This window comes from Centroberyx affinis, unplaced genomic scaffold (genome assembly GCF_046629955.1).
Source record: "Centroberyx affinis isolate AG114_WGS23_722 - 3 ecotype Tasmania unplaced genomic scaffold, CSIRO-AGI_Caff_v1 ptg001295l_1, whole genome shotgun sequence".
Lineage (NCBI taxonomy): Eukaryota > Metazoa > Chordata > Actinopteri > Beryciformes > Berycidae > Centroberyx > Centroberyx affinis.
In genome coordinates this window covers 22,501-48,053 of record NW_027279801.1, presented here as the reverse complement: position 1 = coordinate 48,053, position 25,553 = coordinate 22,501, and the positions used below count along the sequence as shown (strand labels likewise).

The 25,553-nt window shown below is 41.7% G+C and overlaps 1 protein-coding gene across 1 annotated transcript in view; it reads left to right on the top strand.

Moving 5' to 3' along the window:
- Window positions 1-2,021: 2,021 nt before the first annotated feature.
- LOC139649161 (protein EFR3 homolog A-like) overlaps window positions 2,022-25,553 on the top strand; it is a gene marked incomplete at both ends in the record, with an annotated part of 44,482 nt that continues 20,950 nt past the window's right edge. The window contains 3 exons of the mRNA XM_071525488.1: window positions 2,022-2,038; window positions 2,473-2,594; window positions 9,822-9,971. Coding sequence (XP_071381589.1) covers window positions 2,022-2,038; window positions 2,473-2,594; window positions 9,822-9,971 — 289 coding nt within the window. The remainder of the gene's footprint in view (window positions 2,039-2,472; window positions 2,595-9,821; window positions 9,972-25,553) is intronic.

Below are 25,553 nucleotides of genomic sequence, written 5' to 3'. Positions count from 1 at the left end.
CTCGAATAAAATCCTGTCTGTGTTTTTATCTTTCTGTGGTGAAGAGGTGAGGAAGAGTCCCAGCCTCTGTTCACACCATCAGAAACAACACTGCCGTGCTAGAGTCAATGGTGTTGCACCTGTATACAAGATGGCATATAGAAACACATGATAAGCAAAGTTGCCCAATTCTCTTCTTTTGTTTTAACTTATTTTCTATTCTCAAAGATGGTCATTCACACACTCAAGTTCAACTTAGACTCACTTAAAACACACAGAACACAAAGTAAGACATGAGGTAGAAGCAATAAAATACCATCAACAAAATAAAATACCACAACTAAAATACCATAAACTAAATAATATGTACCATGGGCATAAAAACACCCACTGTACTGTCATATTGTTGCCTGATATCAGACAGAACTGTCAACTCGTTCCACTCCATCTCCATCTTCAGTCTGACATTGCCTCCACTCTAACCGATTTCCGTGGGGGAGGGGGATTCGATTTTCCCTAATCGATCACTAGAGGCCGACGTATCCGTCTGAATCTAACGTCATTTTAAGTCGACGCTGATGCGTAGCCATGACAACACCAGAGACGGTTCAGAAAGTATAGAGCATCTTTGACGACACGGAGCCAAGTAAAAACAAAGTACGACGACTTTTAATGGATTCAGAACAGCCTGGATAGCAGCGTCTGTCTTGTCTATAGCGTCTCCATTGTTGTTATTACTCCTCCTTGCTTCCGGTGCACAGCTTGACAACAGCTTGACAACGGTGTTAGTCCCGCCCGTGGCTCTGATTGGCTAATCGTTAGTTCCCCCCCCCCCCCCCCCCCCCCCCCCCCGGCGCTCATTGGACTGATCATTTTTCAACCGAGAAACCGCTGATTCATGTCACGATGCCAGACCAGAATCAGTCAACTCAGTGGAGTTGGGCGGAGTCAAAGGTCTGGACCCAGGCAAGTCACACTCCCTCAGATCTGACAGTCTGCAGTGTCTCAAGTGTAGTGTGACTGGAGTCCATCTTTGTGTAAAAGTCTCTGTCTTCAGTTGTCATATGTTCCACTTTCAGTCTCTGTGTTTCAGTCTCTGTGTTTCAGTCTCTGTGTTTCAGTCTCTGTGTTTCAGACTCTGTGTTTCAGACTCTGTGTTTCAGTCTCTGTGTTTCAGTCTCTGAGTTTCAGTCTCTGTGTTTCAGTCTCTCTGTTTCAGTCTCTGAGTTTCAGTCTCTGTGTTTCAGTCTCTGTGTTTCAGACTCTGTTTCAGTCTCTGTGTTTCAGTCTCTGTGTTTCAGTCTGTTTCAGTCTCTCTGTTTCAGTCTCTGTTCCAGTCTCTGTGTTTCAGTCTCTGTGTTCCAGTCTCTGTGTTTCAGTCTCTCTGTTTCAGTCTCTGTTCCAGTCTCTGTGTTTCAGTCTCTGTGTTTCAGTCTCTCTGTTTCAGTCTGTTTCAGTCTCTCTGTTTCAGTCTCTGTTCCAGTCTCTGTGTTCCAGTCTCTGTGTTCCAGTCTCTGTGTTTCAGTCTCTGTGTTTCAGTCTCTGTCTTCAGTTGTCATATGTTCCACTTTCAGTCTCTGTGTTTCAGTCTCTGTGTTTCAGTCTCTGTGTTTCAGACTCTGTGTTTCAGTCTCTGTGTTTCAGTCTCTGTGTTTCAGTCTCTGTGTTTCAGTCTCTGAGTTTCAGTCTCTGTCTTTCAGTCTCTCTGTTTCAGTCTGTTTCAGTCTCTCTGTTCCAGTCTCTGTGTTTCAGTCTCTGTGTTTCAGTCTCTGTGTTCCAGTCTCTGAGTTTCAGTCTCTGTGTTTCAGTCTCTGAGTTCCAGTCTCTGTGTTTCAGTCTCTGTGTTTCAGTCTCTGAGTTTCAGTCTGTGTTTCAGTCTCTGTGTTTCAGTCTCTGTTCCAGTCTCTGTGTTCCAGTCTCTGTGTTTCAGTCTCTGTGTTTCAGTCTCTGTGTTCCAGTCTCTGAGTTTCAGTCTCTGTGTTCCAGTCTCTGTGTTTCAGTCTCTGTGTTTCAGTCTCTGTGTTTCAGTCTCTGTGTTTCAGTCTCTGAGTACGCGTCGGTGGGTGATCCTTCATCCAGTTTATAGTTTTCATTTTCCTGGGAATCAACAGCAGAAGCCCAAGTCTCTCTCTCTGTCTCTCTCTCTCTCTCTGTCTCTCTCTCTGTCTCTCTCTCTCTGTCTCACTCTCACTCTCTCTCTCTCTGTCTCCCTCTCACTCTCTCTCTCTCTGTCTCTCTCTCCTCTCTGTCTCTCTCTCTCTCTGTCTCTCTCTCTGTCTCACTCTCACTCTCTCTCTCTCTGTCTCTCTCTCCCTCTCTCTCTCTGTCTCTCTCTCTCTCTCTCTCTCTCTCTCTCTCTGTCTCTCTCTCTCTCTCTCTCTCTGTCTCACTCTCACTCTCTCTCTCTCTCTCTCCCTCCCTCTCTCTCGAATCATCTTAAGAGAAATGATGCTAACACACATTCCCCACTCTTCCCTGTCCCCGTCTCTCTAGTTTGTGAAGTTTGCCAACATCGAGGAAGACACGCCCTCCTACCACCGCCGCTACGACTTCTTCGTCTCCCAGTTCAGCGCCATGTGCCACTCGACTCACGAAGACCCAGAGACCCGGACCAGGTGAGACGGGAGAAGAGACGGGGACACTCCGTCACTATTACGTTTTATATAATAATACGTATTGGAGTACTTTCATTGTTCCCCATAGTCCAAAACAGAGTCATTCCTATGTTCCCAGGGTCCTATGTTCCCCAGTTCTAGGGTTAGGGTTAGAGACTTCAAATCAAATAAAATGATAACCATTGGTTTTGTTGTGTTTATATAGCTGTTTTGAAGCCTTGTTCCAATAAAAAAAAAACTGGATAATATTTGAAAACACAATAGGAGGGTTAATGTGTGTTAACAGAATATTTAACTGGGGAACTTAGGACCCTGGGAACATAGGACCCTGGGAACTTAGGACCTTGGGAACTTAGGACCCTGGGAACTTAGGACCTTGGGAAAATAGGACCCTGGGAACTTAGGACCTTGGGAACATAGGACCCTGGGAACTTAGGACCTTGGGAACATAGGACCCTGGGAACTTAGGACCTTGGGAAATTAGGACCCTGGGAACATAGGACCCTGGGAACTTAGGACCTTGGGAAAATAGGACCCTGGGAACTTAGGACCTTGGGGACTTAGGACCTTGGGAACATAGGACCCTGGGAACTTAGGACCTTTCGAACTTAGGACCCTGGGAACATAGATACGCTCCCAGTAAAAACAGTGGGTGGGGATTCATTCATAATGTACTTAGATCAGACACTGCTATATTACTATACTATATTATTACTATGGAGCGGTTCCAAAAGTGAGGAGGTTCCCAGCAAAATGAGGAATAGTTTAATTTCACTTTTATTTCACTCCCTGTAGAGCAGGTTTTCTCTCCAGCCGAACACTACAGCAGAGTCTTCCTCCTCTCTGGCTGAATCTGTTCTTGGATCAGTGAAATCAGCCGCTGTAGTCGACGTTGTCATCGCGGTTGAAATGGAAACCTACATACACGCTCTTAAAGTGCTGAGTAACTTTGGTAGTACCTTGGATTGTGTAGCTTGATATAACCTAAGTTCTGCTGATTCTCTGTTATCTGTTGCTTGTGAGAAACCCGTTTTTTATATATCTGCTTTATCAAACTCCTGTCTCCCACCTTTTTTTCCGCCTATTTACAATTATCGGTAAACAATTTATTTTCTTCGCTCCATCTGCATAAGTTTCCTCCGACCAGATTTCGGTGTTCCACTTCTTCAAACTGAAAGGTTTAATAAACATAAAGAAAGAGATTCACTTAAACACAGTTCAGTAGCATGACTAGTTTTTTTATATATTGTCAGAATCTGCTTTGTCGGCGTTCCTTTATGTGCTAGAAGTGATTTTCAGACTGTTCCTCCAGACAATGGCAGTGAATGGAGAGAGAAAAAAACAAACAATTCTCCAGTCTGCTCTACCAGAGCAACAGATCACAGAATCACTGATTTTTTTGGGGGGTTTTATCATGGAGGAAGAGACACGACCCAAGACTCTACCAGAGCTACACAGAGATTTAAGGACATGTGGTTGCAGATCACTGAAGTTAGTACAATGAGAAAATGGATTGTATTGATTCTGAGGACCAAAAACTAATATCTGTCTAGTTTTACATAATTTCTGATTACTATGAAGAAGACGTTTTGCAATCCGCCTCCACTGGCCCACATGAAAATCCTCCTCTGTTAATGCAGTGGTTGATCCCACCGAGGAGAAGGGGGGGAGGGGGGGGATGTAATGCTATCCCTGCCAATGTAGGTTTCACTCCACTTGAATCCAGTGAATACAGTATTAAATATATCTCTCCTCCTGATCCATATTTCATGACCATCCCCTCCCGCTGAGACTCCACACACCGCAGGAGCGAGCTGAAATACGAGAGAGGAGGAGGATGATGAAACGCAGTGTCGGAGTATAGCAGGGGCTGAAATGAGCTGAAACGTGGACGTGATTTACACAAAAACGGGCTTTACCTGGCTGGTTCCCTGTGTGGCCGGACGGGCGGCGCATTGTTGGGGTGGGGTGGGGGGTGGGGGGGGTTGCATTCACTCATGGTACTGAGATAATTTAAGATAAAACTTTAATCGTTTCCCCGTGGGGAAATTGAGTTGTTTGCAGTAGGGCTGCTGGGCGATATGGACAAAATCAAATATCATAATATTTTTGACCAAATACCTCGATATCCATATTGCGACAATATTGTAGGGATGACTATTGGTGCTTTCACAAAATATTTACACAATGAGATTTTTGATAAATAATCATCAGTAATGTGGATATAATGACTAAGTGGGTAAAGGCAAATAATAGAACAGCTGGAACAGTCTGGTAAGTTCGGAAAATGACATCACTTTACTGTAATGCAGCCTTTAAAACCAGGAAAAGACACTTATGCCATATCACCATATTACGATATCCAAAATCTAAGATGATATCTAGTCTCATATCATGATATCGATATAATATCGATATATTGCCCAGCCCTAGTTTTCAGCAGCAAAAGAGTAAGATAGCAAAGAAAAACACAATATAAATAAGAATATAGCAAATGGGGGGTCCAGATATTTTTGACCTGGACTTTGTTTTCTCATCATTTTCCATCATATTGATCAATTCCTACCAAAATCTCATCAATTGCTTCACTTAAGTCTCGCTTGCCTGGGTGCAGCTCTCCAATACAGTCCTGTTGAGCCAATGGACAATTTGATTGTATTTAAATCAACCCCAAAAGCACGGAAACACGTCTTCATCAACATACTGTAATGAGACATGTAATTATTTACTTTTCATTCAATCTCTCTCATCTTGACTCAAATTCCTCTTTGAGCGTGGCGGCTGTTTATGTCGTTCATAAAATATTGTTACGGGAAGCAAGCTGCTCCTGGGATGTCTGGGGTTATTCTCACTCGCTAACATTTAAGTGTGCGTGGGTGTGTTCATTTTGTAGAAGGCTGGTTGGCGGGTTGAAGAGCTGACAGGAGGGTGCTCCCCGTTAGCAGACAGCCCCCATCCATGTTTTAGGTTGGGTGAGACTCCCGTTCAGGTTTAGTTGAATGATAGGTTAGGTTCTCAGATAATCAGACGCAGGGACGGTCTTACCATTAGGCAAAGGTAGGCGTCTGCCTTGGGCCCCGGCAGCCAGAGGGCCCCCAAACAAGACAAGAATAGAACTAATGTAAACATAATCAATATAAAATAAATGTACTTTCTGTTACAATAAATTATTTCAATCTTCAGTCATTGTTACCCACCCTAATCAGTCAGGCTATAGTGGGTTATTCCACTTCTAGTGCGATTTTGCTACTTGTCTACTATTTTGTTGCTATTTCGGTACTTAAGCAAATTTTTTTTATCAGTAGCTGAGAGAGAAGTAACACCCAAAACAAAAAAAGCAAGCTACATAAATGGGGCAGAAAAACAACAAAAAGTGCCCTTGCATGCATAGTTTTCTCAGCCCCAACTTGATGTAGAAAGGATGGATTAAAAAGGGAGAGGGTTGGGATTCAGGGGGCCCCATGCTTGCCTTTGCCTAGGGCCCCCAAATCACTAAGTCCGCCCCTGATCAGACGTAGGCAGGGAAACATCACTGGGTGGACTTAAACTACCGCACAAAGGAATCAAGCTTCGGCAGATCCAGTTGCGTGCCAAATCCTCCACCTATAGCACACCTGGTCTCCTCAGTAATAATTGTTAAGCCCCGGCTGCTACAACCAGACAAGTGGTTTGGGAGAGTTGTGTGTCTACAGCTCAACCTAACAATATTAAAAACATGCATTATTAAAGCAAAGTAATCAACCTAGCATACAAATTACACAGGTGATCATATTTTTACAGAAATATATCACCTAGTGCAGCTTGAAGACTGGAAGATGGTTTGAAGCATTTGTCAATTTGCAATTAATAATTATTTTTGTACAGTCTGACTTTTGTCAACCTTTGGAATAACAAAACCCTGTAGTGTGAATTCAACTCAAATCTTTATTGTCCAATTGGAGAGGTTTGTTTTACCTACAGGGTTTAAAAACACATAATCATCATCGTCATCGTCATCATCATCTTCATCATATCATCTCTTAATCCATACAGATATGAGAAAAGCAGTTGATCAGACCAGAGAAGGTCGTTACGATGCAAAAAAAACAAAAAACTCATTAGTCCAAAACACCAAGTTCTTATCCAGGCACATTATTCACTGTGTGCGCAAAGCAATTTAGAATCAGCAAATTGCACAACTTCTTTTGATGAAAAACCCACTTATGTATTTATAATAAGAGAATAATGAGTCTGTTTAGGGAAGCCAGGAGTTTTTTTTTTATGAAGGCAGAGAAACCCGGCCGCTCCGACTCGCTCCGAAGGTAAAAATAGCTCTGAGACGAGACTGTGACACCGATCCCACCGAGACGCCCGCCGCTCAATCTAATAAAGAGCAGGAATGTATTAAAACAATACCTGGAGTCTCTCTCTCTCTCTCTCTCTCTCTCTCTCTCTCTCTCTCTCTCTCTCTCTCTCTCTCTCTCTCTCTCTCCTCTCTCTCTCTCTGTCTGTCTATCATTCATTGCGGAGATATCTTCCCACCACCGCAGTTATTTGCAAAAATGTCACTGCAGCAGCTGAGACCTCACTTCAATTTGCGTGTGTGTGTATCTGTGTGTGTGTGTGTTTCTGTAGTTTCTGTGTGTGTGTGTTTGCAAGCACATATGTGTGTGTGTGTTTGGATCTGTGTGGATGTGGGTGGGGGGGGGGGGGGGGGGGGGGGTAGTTGGTGAGAGCCAGGGGACGCTGGGATTATTTTCGACTCGGTGCTGTAAACAGACTTCCTTCTCACTTCTCACTTTTTTTTTTTTTTTTTCTTCTTCTTTATTTCATTATTGCGTTCGGCGGCGGTTCTCCGTAGGTGGAGAGGAATTCCCAAATAGAATTTCTCCGGCGGTTATTGGATTAGGCCTCCGGCAAGGTCACCCGCCCTGTTTTTTCATATCATTGCTCATATAGTTGTTTGTGCCCACGACAGAGAGGAGACGGGAATAGCGAGAGGCAATCTGGAGTCGGGCTCGCCGCGCTGTGATTGGTCCAGGCGGCGCGAGGCGATCCCCGCTCTCCAGACTTTGTTGAGGCGTTTTTATCTTCCCATTACAGCCGACCTACAGCACAGAGGCTCCTCAGGGCCGACTGGAGGGTGTGTGTGTGTGTGTGTGTGTGTGTGTGTGTGTGTGTGTGTGTGTGTGTGTGCGCCATGTATCAGAGCCAGCAGTGGTATCAGACCGCAGCACTTGTACTTTCCCTTTACAGTCGCAGGTCATTCAGCCTCATGAAGACGAGTCTCGTGAGAAAACTGGTTGGAGCAACAGTGCTGCCTTGCATCATAATTATAATAATAATAATGATAATAATAATAATAATAATAAACTTTATTTGTATAGCACCTTTCATACAAGAATGCAGCTCAAAGTGCTTTACAACAGAGAAATTACATGCACCAAGTGCTTCACATAAAACTTGATAATAATAGTAAAAATAAGATAATGATGAGAATAGAATACATAGAATGCATCTTCACATGAAAATAGACATAGAATGAGCATAACAACAGGGATAGAATGCCATAATTAATGGATGGAGAATAAAACCCACTTGATAATAATAGTAAAAATAAGATAAAAATGAGGAATGCATAACATAAGATGGAAAATAAAACCCACTGAATAATAATAATAAAAATAAAGTTAAAAAATAGAGTAGAGTATAGAGTAGAATGCATAAAATCAAGTAAAATATTTTAAAAGAAGTGCAGCAGTGCATAAGTGCGAAGCAAAGTGCAAAAAAGAGTTTCAGGCCTGTATCAGGATTATGCTAAATGCAAACTAATCAGAATGAATCTGTGTGCTTACATGAGTCTACAGAGCAGTGATCCCTTAAAATAGCCTTACATTAACATGAATTCACCCCTTAATTCATGCAAAATCTAAACTAAATAGACCAAATATTAGATGAGTCGTCAGTTGGAGAGTAGATCCCCAGCGGCCAGTTGCATAAAGATAGACCTAGTCTTAACCTAGTCTTAGACCTAGACTTAAATCTGACCTTAAGTCAGTTTTAAGCATAAGGATAGTTTCTCTAGGAAATCACAGTGGCTCCACTACTTCTGGATCGTTGTAGATCTCTCATGTCTTGTCTCTGTCTCTGAACACTCTCTGTCTTCTTCAGGCTCTTTCCAAAATCCAAAGGTTTTCCATCTTGTATGAAACCCTCTCTGATAATTAGGCCGACTCGTTGCCACAGCAACAAAGTTCTTAACTCAAGCTTAGCCAGGGTGGAGGGTGGCTAACTTTCCTCCCTCAAAATAAGTCAGTCTTACTTGTTATGCAGCAGACTTCTTAATTAGACTAGTTTAACCCAGTCCAATCTCGGAACCGGAGCCGGTCATTGTTTACAGTCCGATTAGCTACTTGAGACGCGAGAATGGAGTCGGCGTTGAGAGACGACGTCTCATATGCAGATATCTGTTTATAGAGATTAGCCGAAATGTCGTCCGGACCTAAAACACCTACAGAAAGTATCGATGTTTGTGTTTTGTGTGGAGAAACGTTCGACTCTCACGTCTCAAGTTGCTAATCGGACTGTAAACAATGACCGGCTCACGGAAGAGGAAGTCTTGGCCCGGATGTCCGCTGGCTACACCGGAAACCCCATATTGGCCGTCGCCCCCAGAGTCTAATCTGTCGTCAGACCGATAGACGATGGGTTCAGAGATTGAACCCAGTCTAACCTTAGACTAGTCTTAGACTAAAGAGAGAGAGGAAGACTGAGGACCAAAAACAAAATGGCATAAGAAATCCATGTCCATGCACTCAAGGAGGTTTGAAAAATGTAAAAGGCCTTTAATTCAATGGGCTAGAATCATTAAAAATACACCAACGCGTGTCGGCTTGCGCCTTCTTCAGGGTGTTACTTAGTCCTAGACTAAGTTTATGCAACTTACGAGAGAATGATTCATGCTCTCCTTTCCCACAACAGTTATATTAGAGCCAGACACTGAACCTCCAGCTGCTCAGGAGCCAGCAGGAGGAACTGTGTTTGAACTGGGCAGATCACAGTGTGAATGTGTGGAACTGAATGAGAAAGGGTTGAAAAAGAGAAAGTAGCTCAGCAGCACCTCTCCTGGATAAATAATTAAACAAAACATAATTTATATATCTACTGTGTGTGTGTGTGTGTGTGTGTGTGTGTGTGTGTGTGTGTGTGTGTGTGTGTGTGTGTGTGTGTGTGTGTGTGTGTGTGCAGGATCCGGGTGGCGGGCATCAAAGGCCTGCAGGGTGTGGTGAGGAAGACGGTGAACGACGAGCTGCAGGCGATCATCTGGGAGCCGCAGCACATGGACAAGCTCATCCCGTCCATGCTGTTCAACATGCAGGACGCAGAGGACCTGGACAGGTACTGACTGAACACACACACACACACACACACACACACACACACACACACACATATCAGACTGAACCTCTGCCTGCTCACTGCTCACACACTCTGGATCACAGCTTCGGTTTAATGCCTGACATGTAAAGACACGTTTTAAATGTTTGTATTTGAATTCACACATTTAAAAGGAGGCTCAGCAGGATATTGAAGGAAACACACCTGCTGATATTCATGCAGACAAACATAAGGAGCGCTTGATTTATGGTATCTTGTGAGTGATGTGTTTATTTTTGAGGCTGCAAGAAAATCCATAGATTATTTAGATATAGAAATACATAAAACCATCTTCATGTATATTTTTACTGGGAAATATCATGAAGGGAAACTTTTCTCAGTAGTAGTAGTAACAGAGTAACTAGGAGCATGGTGAATGGCAACTGTAGAATACCACATCATAGATCTGAATTTGGACAATCAGCTTTCTCCATAAAGGGCTGTCAACTCTGGAACACTTTACTAACTGAAATCAAATTAATTCCAGATATAAAATCTTTTACAACAAAGGTTAATAAGTGCTGGCTAAAAGCAAACCAGAGCTGTACTCATTTTTAGCTAATTGTACTCTAAATTACTATTGGTGTATGGTGTATGTGTATTGTGGTATGTGTGTTTTATTGTATTTCCATATCTGTAGTGTATTGTGGTTTTATGATTCTGAAAGCTGTATATTTTAATTACACTGTACATGTAAAAGCCCAACTAGGGACAAGAGTTGAGAATTAGCAATAGCTATAAACTCTCTGTGCAGCATCAGTTTATGTTAAATTGCATCGTCCCTATCAAATAAAATGAAAAAAAAAAAAAAAAAGTAGAACAGTGAAATGTTCCCGATCTTCTAAAAGGACGATGTCGCTCCGGACAGCCGAGACGGGTCGAGCTCCTTTGTGTGTTTTGTTTGCCAAATTATTCTCTCGCTCGAATTTGAAAATGGAGAGATTGGGCCCTCGGGCAAATATTTGACTTTCCAAGGTGAGAACTACTCCGGTTTGTGCGTCACTTTATTTATAGTCCAGCTTTCAACACAAAATATTGCCCCAGCTAATTAATTATTCATGCAGCGCTGATACTTTTCCCCCCGAGGCAATCAGCAAAGCAAACCGACATCAAACTTTTCTCCAGGGTCAGGGTGACCAGAGCAGCAAACACGGTGGCTGATAAATCCCAGAATGCACCTGTGACTTCCCCTGTTTTATATCGGCTAAATCAGTGTTTATACAAGAATGGGATCTGCAGATGATGGCTGGTTAACATCCAAAGTTGCTGGAGGAGAAAACAAACTTTAAAGCTCAGCATCTGACCAGTGGCTGCTGTTAAAGGAGCAATAAGTCAGATTTTAACTATCCTGTAGTACAAAATATTTGATGTTTATGTTTGATGATTGATCAATACCAATAACTCGTTGATTGCTTGGCCAGCTGCTGAGATTTCTGGCTTTCAAAACCTTACTTACTCCTACAAAATGACTGTTGGCACCAAATTAAAATGAGTCATGGTGCTTTTTAAAGTGTAGAACATTACTGTAGTCCCTTGATGGTCACAATTAGAACAGTTAGAGACATTGAAGCTTATATATATGTTTTTTTCCCATAATGGATGCATAGAGCTTTCAAATTTAACTCTTCCAATAGCTGCTGTCCATCAAAAGAGCCAAATCCATCTGCTTTCATATGTTTTCTCTGACTGCCTGGCATCTTTTTCATTCTCCGTGTCTGTTTTTCCCAAACTCTCTCCCCTTCTTCCTCTGTGATGACCTTCAGTTAGCTTCTCAGTCACAATAAATCTAAACCTGACCCAGAAAGCTGCATCAAGACACAGAAAAGTTGCAGACAAACACGATACAACAATATACAAAAAGCAAAATGCAATCAAAAACTCTATTTTTGTGGGACTAGCAAGAAGAAGAAGAAGAACCTAGAGTTTGATTCTCGTGGGTTCAGCATCATCAGGCGATCCTGTCTTCACCAAAATACAGAAGGGCATTTGAGCCGGAATTTTCACAGATAATAAATAATAATAATAAAACTTTATTGATATAGCACTTTTCTTAACAACGTTACAAAGTGCTTAACAAAAAGAATTAAAAAAACAATTAAAAACAAAAGAAAAACAAACAGATCATGAAACAGAGGGGAATAAAATAAAATGAAGTTACCCAAAAATATAGACTGTCAAAAGTGGGATAATAACAATAGACTAAAATCACTGACCCCAGTTCTGACAAATCACTGGACCTTCCCAGGTTATATTTGTCCCGTGGGAATGGGTCTGAAGTCATATAAAAGTTAAACACTAGTGATGAACAATCTGCTTTATCTCCTGATATGATTCAATATGTGATCTGTGGTTCAGGATTCAACACAACCACAATACGATGTGATCAATAAAAGTTCAGCGATAACAAAGTCTGACTGTGCAGAATTCTGCTTATTTCTGAGACACAAATCTTTCTAGCGATGCCATTGGCTGCTAGAATGTAAACAACAATTTACAAATGTCATTACAAAGTGACAATAATATAATGTGGATGGAGAGCTTGTGAAACTGTGATGGTCAAGAGTCTCATTAGTGATTACTACAGCAGAATAACATGGAGCTGATATCACCATTCATGTTCACTGACACAACATACGGATTGACACATTTATGTATTGCGATGTATTGGATTTTGATATATCGTCCCATCTCTGGTAAACGCAAGGTCAAAAGTCACTAAGTCCAGAAAAGTCCAAATTCCAGAAAGCAGGATTTTCTGACAGTTCTCCATCTGTCTTTCTCGTCCTCTTTTAAACCCTGAAGCAGTGTGTGTGTGTGTGTGTGTGTGTGTGTGTGTGTGTGTGTGTGTGGAGGTAAATCCATCTCAGACTCCTCCTCTAAAAAAAGTAACAGAACCCAAATCCCCGCAGTGTGTCTGCTGCTGCTGGTTGATCTCTGGGCTAAATGTAAGCCCACAGCATCCAGTTTGAGCATCAGGGTCATTGTGTACTGTAAACCCCCAAACCCCCTGCCCCAACACACACACACACACACACACACACACACACACACACACACACACTCCACCAGCTCCATGCGACATCCCTGTTATCCCCTCCTAGATTACATTAGATGGAACTCGTGCAGCAAGTAGTAGGATGCATGAAAGAAGAATAGGATCTAAATAAGAATAAAGTCAATGGAGGGTAAATGCACATACAAAAAGTAATCACATTACTTTACTATTTCCTCAGCAGCAGCAGTAATTAGTTCCACTCCTCGTTCCATTACTTTGCGTCTCATTGGCTCCTTGTTTCTCCCTGCAGTTTCTCATCTCTGTGTTTCTGTATCAGATTATTTGATAAACTGGATGTTGTGTTTTTCTCTGTGGAAAGAGTTCTGCCGCCACTCAGAGTTCACAACGGACCAGAATGTTCTCTGATCCTCGACTGAGATCGGTTCAAAGTAACAGGAAAACTGGGAAATGGGAAAAGTCTGCGTCTCTCCCTCAGCCTCCATCTTTTGTTTTTGCTGCTTTAGCAAACAGCCGATGTGAAGCTGCTGCATGTCCTGGAGAAACATGTGAGGAAATCCATTAGTAACTGTAATGTAATTACTGCATTTGAAATTGTAATCCCTTACACTACTGTTACTGCAAAAAGTAATCACATTACAGGAGGTGCGCTAGGTCAGCGTCAGCCCAAACAAGCTCAAAGTTTTGATAATATGATATTGTGGCACAGTCGAAATTCATATTAAGCAGCTTTGGAAACTGAAGAGAGAGATCAGTTTGGTCTCTAGTGCTGGAACATGCAAAATGTATTAAAAAAAAAGGGCATTCTCAAAAATAATACCAAAGCACGGTTTTTGCAGTGAAAAATATTTATTCAAAAGCCTTTATTATATCGGCTTACCACCAACACATTTCACCTTCATCAGGGCCATCATTCATTAATTCATTCAACCTTTATTTATACTCGAGAGAATCATTGAGGATCATTTACAATGATTTTGAGTCAAATTACATAAACAAAGAAAAAGAAAACAGCAGCAAAGAGATAAACCAACAGAGAAAAGGCAATACCACAATTAACTAATAAAAAAGCCATTACTCATACATATTAGGGAAGAAAAGATAGATTAAGATAATTAAAGTAAAATAATTGTTAGGGGTTGAACCTGTGACCTTTAGGTTACATGATGCCCAAATTGATTAAAATAATTTAAAATGTAAAATAAAATACAGTTATTTAAAACAATTGCAAGTAGAGGTTGGGAGGTTTAAGATCAAGTTTCTAAAATGTCCAAAAGGTATGAGTGTATTGATTTTGAGGAGGTGCTGTAGTTTGTTCCAGGAATCAGTTACACTAAAATTGAAAGCAGTCTTTCCAAGTTCAGAAGGGAGTTCAGGTGTGAGGTGAAACTTCGGTGGTAAGCCGATATAATAAAGGCTTTTGAATATTTTTCACTGCAAAAAATGCCTTGGTATTATTTTTGAGAATGGCCCTTTAATTTTTACATTTAGCCTGTTCCAGCACTAGAGGCTGTGATCCGTCTGTCTTCAGGATCTCACTCTCTGGTTTCACTTTTTTTGACATCAGCAGTTTCATCTTTTACGGACAGTGCAGCTCTTTGTATCTTCTCTCCGTTTCCTTGTTTTGTTTTATTTTTCATTATTTTTTCCTTTTATCTTCTTCTCTGAGCCTCCTCGAGGGCGCTCGTTTTTAATCACTGTATGATTGTTGGTTTTTTTTCTTTTCTTTTCTTCCTTTTTATCGTTATTATCGTATATTGTTTTCATTTTTTGGTAATTAGGTGAGATACTACAAGCCCCTCTGGGTTGTTTTTTCCTCACCTGCACACTCTGTGTTTAGTTGTGTTTTTTGAAGTGTGTATAAATTTACTGAAGCTACAATTTTTCCTAATTGGCAGCTGTTCCCATTGACACCAACAAACCTGTTTTAAACCATCTTTGGGCAAAACGGTTGTCTTCTTTATTATTCTTTATTCTTTATTTGGATCCCCATTAGCTTCCACAAAGCGGTCGCTCGTCTTCCTGGGGTCCACACAAAAACAACAACAATAAAAAGACAATTTGAAATCACACAGTATCAACAAGAAAAAGCCATGTAAGCCAAATATAAAGATCAGAAAATAAATGAAATGAGTCTACACATAAATAGCAGTAACGTATAATGGAAACAAAAAGGTTCCAAAACAGCAATAACGCAATAACAGCTATTTGCAGTTTGGTGTGTGCCTCCTGACTTTGACCTTTGACCTCTTCACTGCTGGTATGCTGCAGTGTGAGCAGGAGGAGCCTTTAGGAGCCTAAAGAGGATTCAGGCTCATCCTCCTGCTGCAGCCGCTCTGAGTCTCTGTGGACCGGAGCGTCTGCTGGACTCATCCTGTCTCAGATCTGATATAAACCTCAAGCTCCGGGACTTAGTGCAGCCACTCTCCTTCCACCTCCACCCATCCCCAGATCCAGCAGGAGGAGGAGGAGGTGGAGGTGGGGGGGGGGGGGGCATGCCTCCTTATCCCCCGTCAGAGAGGAGGGGAAACGGGATCAAGTGCGACGCTGTGGAGGAGATTTAGAGAGGAGATCAGTGAGGCCGGGCAGGGAGATTAGATTTGTCTCCTCTCCTCTTCCTCTTCCTCTGTCGTTTCTCCTTTTTACTCCAGATCTCCTCTCCTCCTTTCCTCCTCTCTCATCTCCTCTCCTCTCCTCTCCTCCTCTCTTCTCCTCTCCTCCTCTCCTGTCCTCTCCTCCTCTCCTCTCCTCTCCTCCCCTCCCCTCCTCTCCTCTCTCCTCTCCTCTTCTCCTCATCTCCTCTCCTCTCTCATCTCTCTTCTCTCCTCTCCTCATCTCCTCTCTCTTCTCATCTCTTCTTTTCTTCCCTTCTTTTCTTATTTCTCAGTTTCTGACTTCTCCTCTCTTAACCTTTTCCTCTTGTCACTTCTCCAGTTGTCTTTTCTCCTCAATTATTTCCTCCCTCTCTTCCCTCCTATCATTGTCTCTTTTTTCTCCTCTCCTCTCTCCTCCTCTCCTCTCTTACCTCCATCTCTACCTGCTCTCCTCTCCTCTCCTTTTTGCTCCTTACCTCCCTTCTCCCTCCACTACAACCCCCTCTTCTCCTCTTTTTTATCTGTTTCCCTCTCCATACCTCCTCCTCTCCTCCGTCTATTATCCTTTCTCCCCTCCTCTCCTCTCCTTATCTCGTCTTTGCTCCTCCTTTTTTCGTCTCCTCTCCTTCTATCTCTCCTCCAGGCTTCCTCTCCCCTCTCCTTCCCTCTGGGTGGTTTCCATGTGAACAAAAAGCTATTTTTGGAGCCTCCTTTAGTCCTCCTTGTTTTTTGTTTTTTTTTTCTTTTCTTGTTTTCCTTCCTTGCTCTCCTCCTCCTAAAGCCCTGTGAGCTCCGGCGGCTCCCATCCATCGCCCGGCGAGGAGTGAAGGGTTCTGATGTGATCCGCCGCCGCCGCCGCCTCGCTCTCGTTATTTGGACGCGTTCGCTGTCCCGGCCCAGGTGGTGACGCCCATGGGTGACGAGGCGAGGCGCTTCCCCAAAACCCCCAAAACCCCCAAAACCCCCAAAACCCTGACTGCACTTGGTGATACTTGTGTAACAGCAAATAAGAGTCAGTCTCACTCTGCAGCTCACTTATAGACTGAAAACTCATCTGTTACTGTTAGGGTTTTTTTTTTACTTTTGGCTAGACTTAACGGCCTTATTCCAGTGTTTTAACCCATGAAGAAGAACAATATACTGTGTAAGAGTTTAAAGTTTAAATTAGGACTGAACAATTAATCAAAATTTTATCGAAATCGCAATATGGCCTACTGCAATTTTCAAATCGCAGGAGGCGCAATATTTGTTAAAGGTGAAATGTGTCAAAATAGCATTTTAAAGTAAATATTGTGGTGCTGCAGAGATGTCCTGGCCTACACATCATATTCTACAGACTTAAGAAAACATCTTTGTTTGGTACAGATCCCCGCAAAAATCACACCATAATCATTGTAATACGTTTTTCAATGAAAATGAGAATAATGATGTAAAAAATGATCATTCCCTCTAATATCGCAAATCATATCGCAATTGCAATATCAGTCAAAATAATCACAATTAGATATTTTTTCAAAATCGTTCAGCCCTAGTTTAAATCAGCAGTATGGTGGCCGTTTTACCATGTTGGGCCACTTAATCTGTAAAGTCTCTTAGTTTTGACTCGTGTTCTACTGAATTAAATCCACTTTTCTTGTGAAACCCAAAGTTCTCACAAGTCCACAGGAGGCGGGGAAAACATTGAATGAAAATGTATTTGAAGTCTACCCATCGCTACCTCGATTAAACATATCAACTTGTTTCGATCCAAACTTATTTGCAGATTCATCTACATCCTAGCAGCACGTTTGTTTTTTTTAGGGCATTCTTGCACATGCACAATAAATGACCTTACTTTACCTTAATCCACTGTCGCAAACAACAAAAATATATGTGTTATTGCATTCTAGCACCCAAGAACACAAAAATTGCAAGCATTTACACCTATAATCCTCAAAATACACTTGACCTGTACATATACTGTGGATTAACTGTTGCATGAACTTAAACAATGCTAGAACATACAGTATATAGCATGTGATTACAACAGAAACAATTTACCAAATATTAATATGTGCCTAAGTGGCTCTCACAAGCAACATTTTCATATAATTAAATGTCAGTTTTGCTCCTCTCTATCTCTGATTGCTCTAACTCAACAGCGATCCAACTTTCCTGGGAAAAAATCCTCTGCCCGCACAGGAAGTGATGCGCTTTATGTTTCCGGTTTGTTTGGAATAAACAGAAGAAGAAGAGCTGGGTAGTTAGCAGGAGCAGTGATAGCCAAGAAACTCAAACTGCAGCAACAGGAAATCCAAGCTCCGAGCTTCATACGCTTGCTTACATTTGCAAACATTTGTGTGACTGAAAGTTGACCTGATCTGAATCGTCCTGATGCAGGAAACCCCTCCCGCCTGGCGCTCCACGCAGGTTAAAACAAACATAAAGAAGCATTCCTTCACACACACACACAAAAAAAATTAAATCGCTCTCTTTCTCTTCCAGTTAGCCGGTCATTTGCATATCCGCCCTCCTCTTCATGCACGGTGTCGCTCTGTGCATCAAAGCAGCCACCTTGAAAACAACCTTCACCAGAAATCCACACACAAAAGGATTTTTTCTTTAAATGATCCCATTGAGCTAATTTTGAACTGGATAACCGATGAAAAATGGCAGCAGGACTTAACACACGTGTGACGGGGCAGGGATACAAAGACCGCACACTGTAAGCGAGGAGAAAGGACTATTTCCTTTATCTTCAGTAATAACTCGTTTCACGTACTTCTTACTCTTATTCTTAATCTCATTCTTTTCCCTCTTTCCCTGCTTCTAACAGTCACACCTAATCTTCCGTAATATATAACACGAGAGACCAGCTTCACACACTCCATGTATAATTGCGTAGCTTATCTGCAGAGGAGCTGCCGGTCACGGTCAGCGCCTCTCTCCGTTCCCCCTCTCTCCGCTCCCCCTCTCTCCGTTCCCCCTCTCTCCGTTCCCCCTCTCTCCGTTCCCCCTCTCTCCGTTCCCCCTCTCTCCCCCGGTGCGTTCTTCACCCCGGGGGGGAAACTCTGTGTTAACGGCAGAATCCAAGCAGCTTCTAATGGGCTTCCTCCCACTTAATGAGCGGCTATCTGTGTGAGGCTGGAGGAGACGAGTGAGGCTTTTGAAGGAGGGAAGGAGAGGAGGTTAGGTAGGAAGGAACGTGACTTTTATTTTATTTATTTATATAGTTTATTTGATAGGGACAATGCAAGTTAACATAGCACCACTTCACCTTGTTACAAACAAGTTGATGTAACCGATGTTCTGCATACAGAGATTAGAGCTATTGCTAGTTTCCACCTCCTGTCCCGACCCACTGAGCAAAAGACGTGATTTCAACATCACGTCTATGCTTTAGCTCTCATATCGCCCAGGATCATTACGGCTATGTATAGACCTATTTTAGACCAAGCAGTAAATACATTATTACAATGAATAAACATCTGTAAATACCACAAATATGCACCAGAGAAGTCCTGTAGACTAGCCTACAAGATAATGATCTGAGCACAAGAAGTCATTTCAACATTGCGTCTATGCGTAGCTCTCATATAGTCCAGGATAATATTGTCTATGTATAGACATCTAATAAACTTTCACTTTTCAACCCCATTTAAACTTCATTTAGCCTAGACGGCTATGGCCATTTAGACGTGTTTTAAACGTCTAATCAACGTCAAATTGCTCAGTGGGTAGAAAAAAAAAAAAAGAAGTCATCTCCTCTCCTCTCCTTGTCTCCTCTCCTCCTCTCCTCTCCTCTCTTCTCCTCTCCTTGTCTCCTCTCCTCTTCTCCTCTCCTCCTCTCCTCTCCTCTCCTCTCTCCTCTCTCCTCTCCTCCCCTCCTTGTCTTCTCGCCTCCTCTCCTCTCCTCTCTTCTCCTCTCCTTGTCTCCTCTCCTCCTCTCCTCTCCTCCTCTCCTCCTCTCCTCTCCTCTCCTCTCTCCTCTCCTCCTCTCCTCCTCTCCTCTCCTCTCCTCTCCTCTCCTCTCCTCTCCTCTCCTCTCCTCTCCTCCCCTCCCCTCCCCTCCTCTCCTCTCCTCTCCTCTCCTCTCCTCTCCTCTCCTCTCCTCTCCTCTCTCCTCTCCTCTCCTCTCCTCTCCTCTCCTCTCCTCTCCTCCTCCCCTCTCCTCTCCTCTCCTCTCCTCTCCTCTCCTCTCCTCCATGGTGGGACACACAAACACACAAACCGCTCTCCAATAATAGTAGTGTGATACGACATTTAATCACAAAATAACTCCTGGAATCCACTGAACATCACAGATCGATGATATAAAGCAGCTGAAGAGCATCTGGGTGGATCTCTCCTTCAAGACGTTTCTGAATCCCACGGAGGAAGAGCAGGAATCATTTTTTTTCCTGTTTGTATTCGTCCGGCTCGCTGTGTGTCAGGGAGTGATTGCATGGGAGTGTGATTGCGGGCCGATGCATGGCGGTGTGATATGTGATGTGTGATGTGTGATGTGTGATGTGTGATGTGTGATGTGTGATGTGTGATGTGTGATGTGTGATGTGTGACGGTGCGTTCCCCCTGATTACAGATGACATCGATAATGATGATGATGCTTACTGTGTGGTCCGGACTGTGTTTCACCCTCACTGATTGTCGCCTGAATAACTGGAATCTGAAATCTGGAGCGACTTTTTACAGGTGTGGCAATAAAGTCGTGGATCTTGATGCGTTCGTGTTCACATCCATTACAGCCTGATATCTGCAGTGATATAAAACCAGCCAATCGATTGAAATCCATCGTTAAATAATCTCTAAAAGAAAGCTAAATATTCAGACGGACACTTTATTTTTTCTAATTTGTCCTAAAGGGAAATTCAGTCCTCAAAGCTGCAACACTCACTTGAGACACAATAAACAACAACATAATAATAATAATAATAATAATACATTTTATTTGTATAGCACCTTTCAAAACATAGTTACAAAGTGCTTCACAACAGCAAAAAATAAAAACAGAATCCAACAAAATGACAATAAAATAAATGCATTATAAAAAGAACATAAAAGTAAGAATAAACTAAAATAAAGTATACGGTAAGATATTAAAATAATAAAACAATAGAATTGATTATTAGACATACACAGCAATTAAGTAAAAGTGCATCTAAAAAAGTGCGTTTTTAAAAGAGATTTAAAAGAGGACAAAGATGTGGCTTGCCTGATCATAACACATACAGTATGTTATCATAAAGTTAATAATATATAAAGAAAAATGCTGGTAACGCTTCATTTTCTACAAAAGGAAATGTTCATTTCTTAGAAAGTTTCCTGGGAAGAACGATGACATTATGGGAAATTATAGGGAAAATAGAGGAAGAGATCACAGGTAGAGTTGGTACCAAAAATAACTTCTTTAATCTAATTTCCTATATATATAATTATATGAATGACTTGGGTTACTAAATCGACCTCTGCCTCTTTTTGCCTTTTTCCAATAAATAGTTTGTAGTTTTTCAGTTCTTTCCTGGAAACTTTGTTACATATTTACAGTTATTTATCATCTCCAACAAACTGACCACTTCCATTTCTTTTATATAACTGCTACATAATTTCATAGGAAACTCAAAAAGAAACGACCAGGTACTTACCAACCATTCTCAGAACTCTTCCTCTATTTTCCCTATAATTTGTACATAACTTCATGGTTCTTTCCAGGAAACTTCCTAACAAATTAACAGTTCCTTTCTAGGAAATTATTAGGAAATTGCGCGGAAAATTGGAAAATAAAACGTTACCAAAATGCTTTCCCTCCTGCACAGTCACCTCATCTATCAATATGTCCACAGAGATAAAGGATTGTGTGAAATGATGGGACTTTTAAATCAATTTTACAAGAGTCCCTTTTATCAATTATTGGATATCTAATTTTCTCAGGTGAAACCCATAATGATCCCACACTGAATACCACAATAAGTATAAATGACTTCCAGGAATTCATCCCTGATCTTCTCTAATGGCTTTCAGCGATCAATAAACTCTTCTATCTGACCCGATCATCGCTATCGACGTTCCCGTGAGCTCGACCCATAATGCTCTCTTTGAGTAACAGGAAACAGTCGATTTTCCAAGTCTGTCACCCGCAGAAGAGGACACGCCTCCTCCATCCCCGGACCGTGACGTCATGACGACCGTGATGTCATGGCGACCGTGACGTCATGGCGACCGCATCGCCCCTCCGCATCGGACTTCCCCAACATCTTCTCCCGTATCGCTTTTCAGGAGCGGAAAAACTCTCCGACCCGCTCAACGGGTGCAAAAAAAAGATTCCTTGTTTCTCTATGGGTGGAGAAACATTATTAAACCTATTAAACCTCTATTAGTCTCTAGTGTGCTTTATTAAAAATATCATCATAACTAAAACCCCAGAAATACTTTATAGTCACCTATCATTTTTTTCAGATAGACATCATTATTCTACTCGGCAGTCATCAGAGGGTCGTTTTCTATGTTGAACTAGTTTAATACAGAGAACAGTTCATTATCCAGCAATGGTGGCATGGAATTCATTACCAGGTTTTTGGATTTCAGAAAGTAATACAACATGTTTTAACAACACTTTTTTTTTTTTTTCAGCTGTCCATCCCACTTTTTATTTGTGATTTAGTGGATGAGTTGCTAAGTGATTTCTTTTTCTCAATTACTCAAGAGATGAAATTATTATATAGAGCTATCGTATGTATTAGACAGGCTTTGAGTTGGTGTTTGTTGTTGTGTGTCTTAGTGGTTTGTGTTATGTATTGAGTCTTATTGTGAGTATGAATGTTACGGATGTGTATCGATGTATTTTCTGTTATTGAAGTATTGTTAAAAATACAATGGGGACCCCAGGAAGAGTAGCGACTGTTACAATACAGTAGCTAATGGGGATCTAAACAAACAAACAAACAAACAAACAAACCCTCTCTTAGGCTTTTGAAAACCTTTATGTATAATCCTCAAACTCTCATCGCATCAGTTCAACGATGAGTCTTGTTTTGCTTCGTCCCTGAAAAAAAGATACAAGATTTTCAACCGGAAAGCAGAAAGATGGTTTTCACGGTAAACAGAAGGGAGCTGCTGCTTTTAACCTGACCGGTGGATCGATGCCAGTGATTGGCTGGTTTCTTTTCTTTCTTTTTTTTGGAGGGGAGGGGGGACATCGATTCCCTCTTAGAGAAGATCATTGTCGCCCAGTGCTGCTCCATGCGACTCTACACCACAGTGGTGCTGGGCGAGCGAGCTAGTATTCTGCTCAATATCTCTCTCTCTCTCTCTCTCTCTCTCCACATAGATCATTAGGAGGAATCAGGTAACCTTGGCACCTTAGGATGCTAGCAGAGCCAAAAACACCTTCTTTCTACATCTTTCTTGCACTTTAGTTAGCTCTTATTTAACAGCCAAGTTCACTATAGGAACACATTTAAGTTGAGATGAAACTGAGTTGATCTTCATGGGGAAATCCGGTTGTCGCAGCAGCAAAAGTAACAGGGTACAGACAAAAAAGTACAAGTAAAGTTACTGACTTTACAAAGTACAAGTACACAAAAAAGCTGCTCACATCCAGCAGTCTCAGATCACAGTGCTGCTGTCTTCTCAAAGTTCCCACTGAAACACAACACACATCCAAAACATGCACAAAGGTTACTGCCAGGATACAATGAGATCAGAAATTAGGGCCGCTTGGTCATGGGCCACAGCATGAAAGACAAGCAGAAATATTAATAAGATACTTCACATTTGTACAGTAAACTATGATTCTTACATTATCAAAAACTCAAACAAAAGTGTGAGTGAAATCCATCTGCATGGATACAATATAAAACAAGTAGAATTAGAATTAAGCGTTCGACCTTAACTCATAATCAAATGTCTTCTGACAAGTTTTTTAATAATAAATTTGCTGTTGGCCTTAGCTTCAATAAAAGTGGGTACGGAAGTCCACAGTGAAATGGCTCGATATACAATGGTAGTCAAATGAGTTGTTGGTCTGAGTTGGTCACGCTGTTTGTTTGTTTGTTTGTTTGTTTATTTAGATCCCCATTAGCTACTGTATTGTAACAGTCGCTACTCTTCCTGGGGTCTCCATTTTTAACAATACTTCAATAACAGAAAATACATCGATACACATCCGTAACATTCATACTCACAATAAGACTCAATACATAACACAAACCACTAAGACACACAACAACAAACACCAACTCAAAGCCTGTCTAATACATACGATAGCTCTGTATAATAATTTCATCTCTTGAGTAATTGAGAAAAATAAATCACTTAGCAACTCATCCACTAAATCACAAATAAAAAGTGGGATGGACAGCTCAAAAACAAAAAAAGTCATATAATATTCTAAACTATTCCTTGTCTAAACAAATACAATCTTAACTTTTTGTTAAAACATGTTGTATTACTTTCTGAAATCCAAAAACTCGGTAATGAATTCCATGGCACCATTGCTGGATAATGAACTGATCTCTGTGTTAAACTAGTTCTACACAGAGGAAACAGAAAACGACCCTCTGATGACTGCCGAGTAGAATAATGATGTCTATCTGAAAAAAAAAATGATAGGTGACTATAAAGTATTTCTGGGGTTTTTAATTATGATGATATTTTTAATAAAGCACACTAGAGAATAATGCAGCCTGCTTTTTACACTTAACCAAGCCAAAGGATTATTCGTTGTGCTTACTCTTGTTTGAGCTGCTTTGTTCTGAGCCACCTGTAACCTGTTCAGTTTACTCTCTGTTGTGTTGGACCACATCACTGAACCGTTGTGTGTTCTGAACCTCTGGGTGGAGAGACTGTGGTGAGTTCAGGTGTCAGACTGACAGATGAGTTGTGTTCGAGGCGTAATACAAGGTGTCCGATGATGGAAAATGTAGCGTGCTGCTTATTTATTCATCTCCGACAACACTCTCCAGTCAAAGCTCCGGGGACCACCAGGGGTCCTTGAGGGGGTTCCCCCAGCGAATTGATGAATTGTTAAACTTCAGCATTATTTCATTTACAAGAAGTTAACACAATTAGAGAATGTAGAAGAATGACCTGCTCTGATCATAGTTTCTCTGTTATCTCTCTACCTGCAATACAGATAGTCATGGGATTCTGGACAAAATCATATCTGACAATATAAATATTCTCAGATTTGGGTTCGAGAGACAAAATCTCATCAAATGGGGGTTTGTGGCCCTAATGTGGACTAAAGTAGGGGTCCATGATATGAAAAAGGTTGAGAATCACTGCCCTAAATCACTTCAAATTATCCATTCTAATGCAAGATGCTCGCTCCTGTTTCTGATCTAAATTGTCTTTTTTTTTTTAATTGTATTTAGTTCACTATTTTTGTATTTTCTACTGTTTTATTGTGTAACCTCTGCTGCCAGCTCTCCCTTGGAAAAAAGCTTCTGAATCTCAGTGGGACGTCCTGGTAAAATAGAAAACCTCAGCTTGACGTCTGCAGAGGGAGTCGCTGTTCAGGAGGAAGGGTTTTTTCGTTTTTGTTTTTTTTCTCTTCTCTCCCTCCTCGCACACAAACACAAACACAGTCATCTTGGTCTAATGTTGTTCCCACGCAGCGCGGCGGCATTCCGGCCCGGCCGCGGCGGGACCGCTGGGAGGCCGCGGTCAAGGGCGTTTGATTCTGTTAATTGCTTCTCGGGGAGGGGAGGGGCCGACGTGAGCGGCATGCACAAACCAGAGGAGGAGGAGGGAGGGAAAACTGGCTTTGTCTCCCAATTAACTGCTTAGTGCACACACACACACACACACAGACACACACACACACACACACTCACACCTTTTGTGTATCAAGGCAGCCACCTTGAGAGCGACTTTGACCACCGAGGGTTTTTCCACCTGGATCTCAGCACAGAAAGAGATGCTGATATTAAATTTACTCCCATCTGATATTTAAGCCAT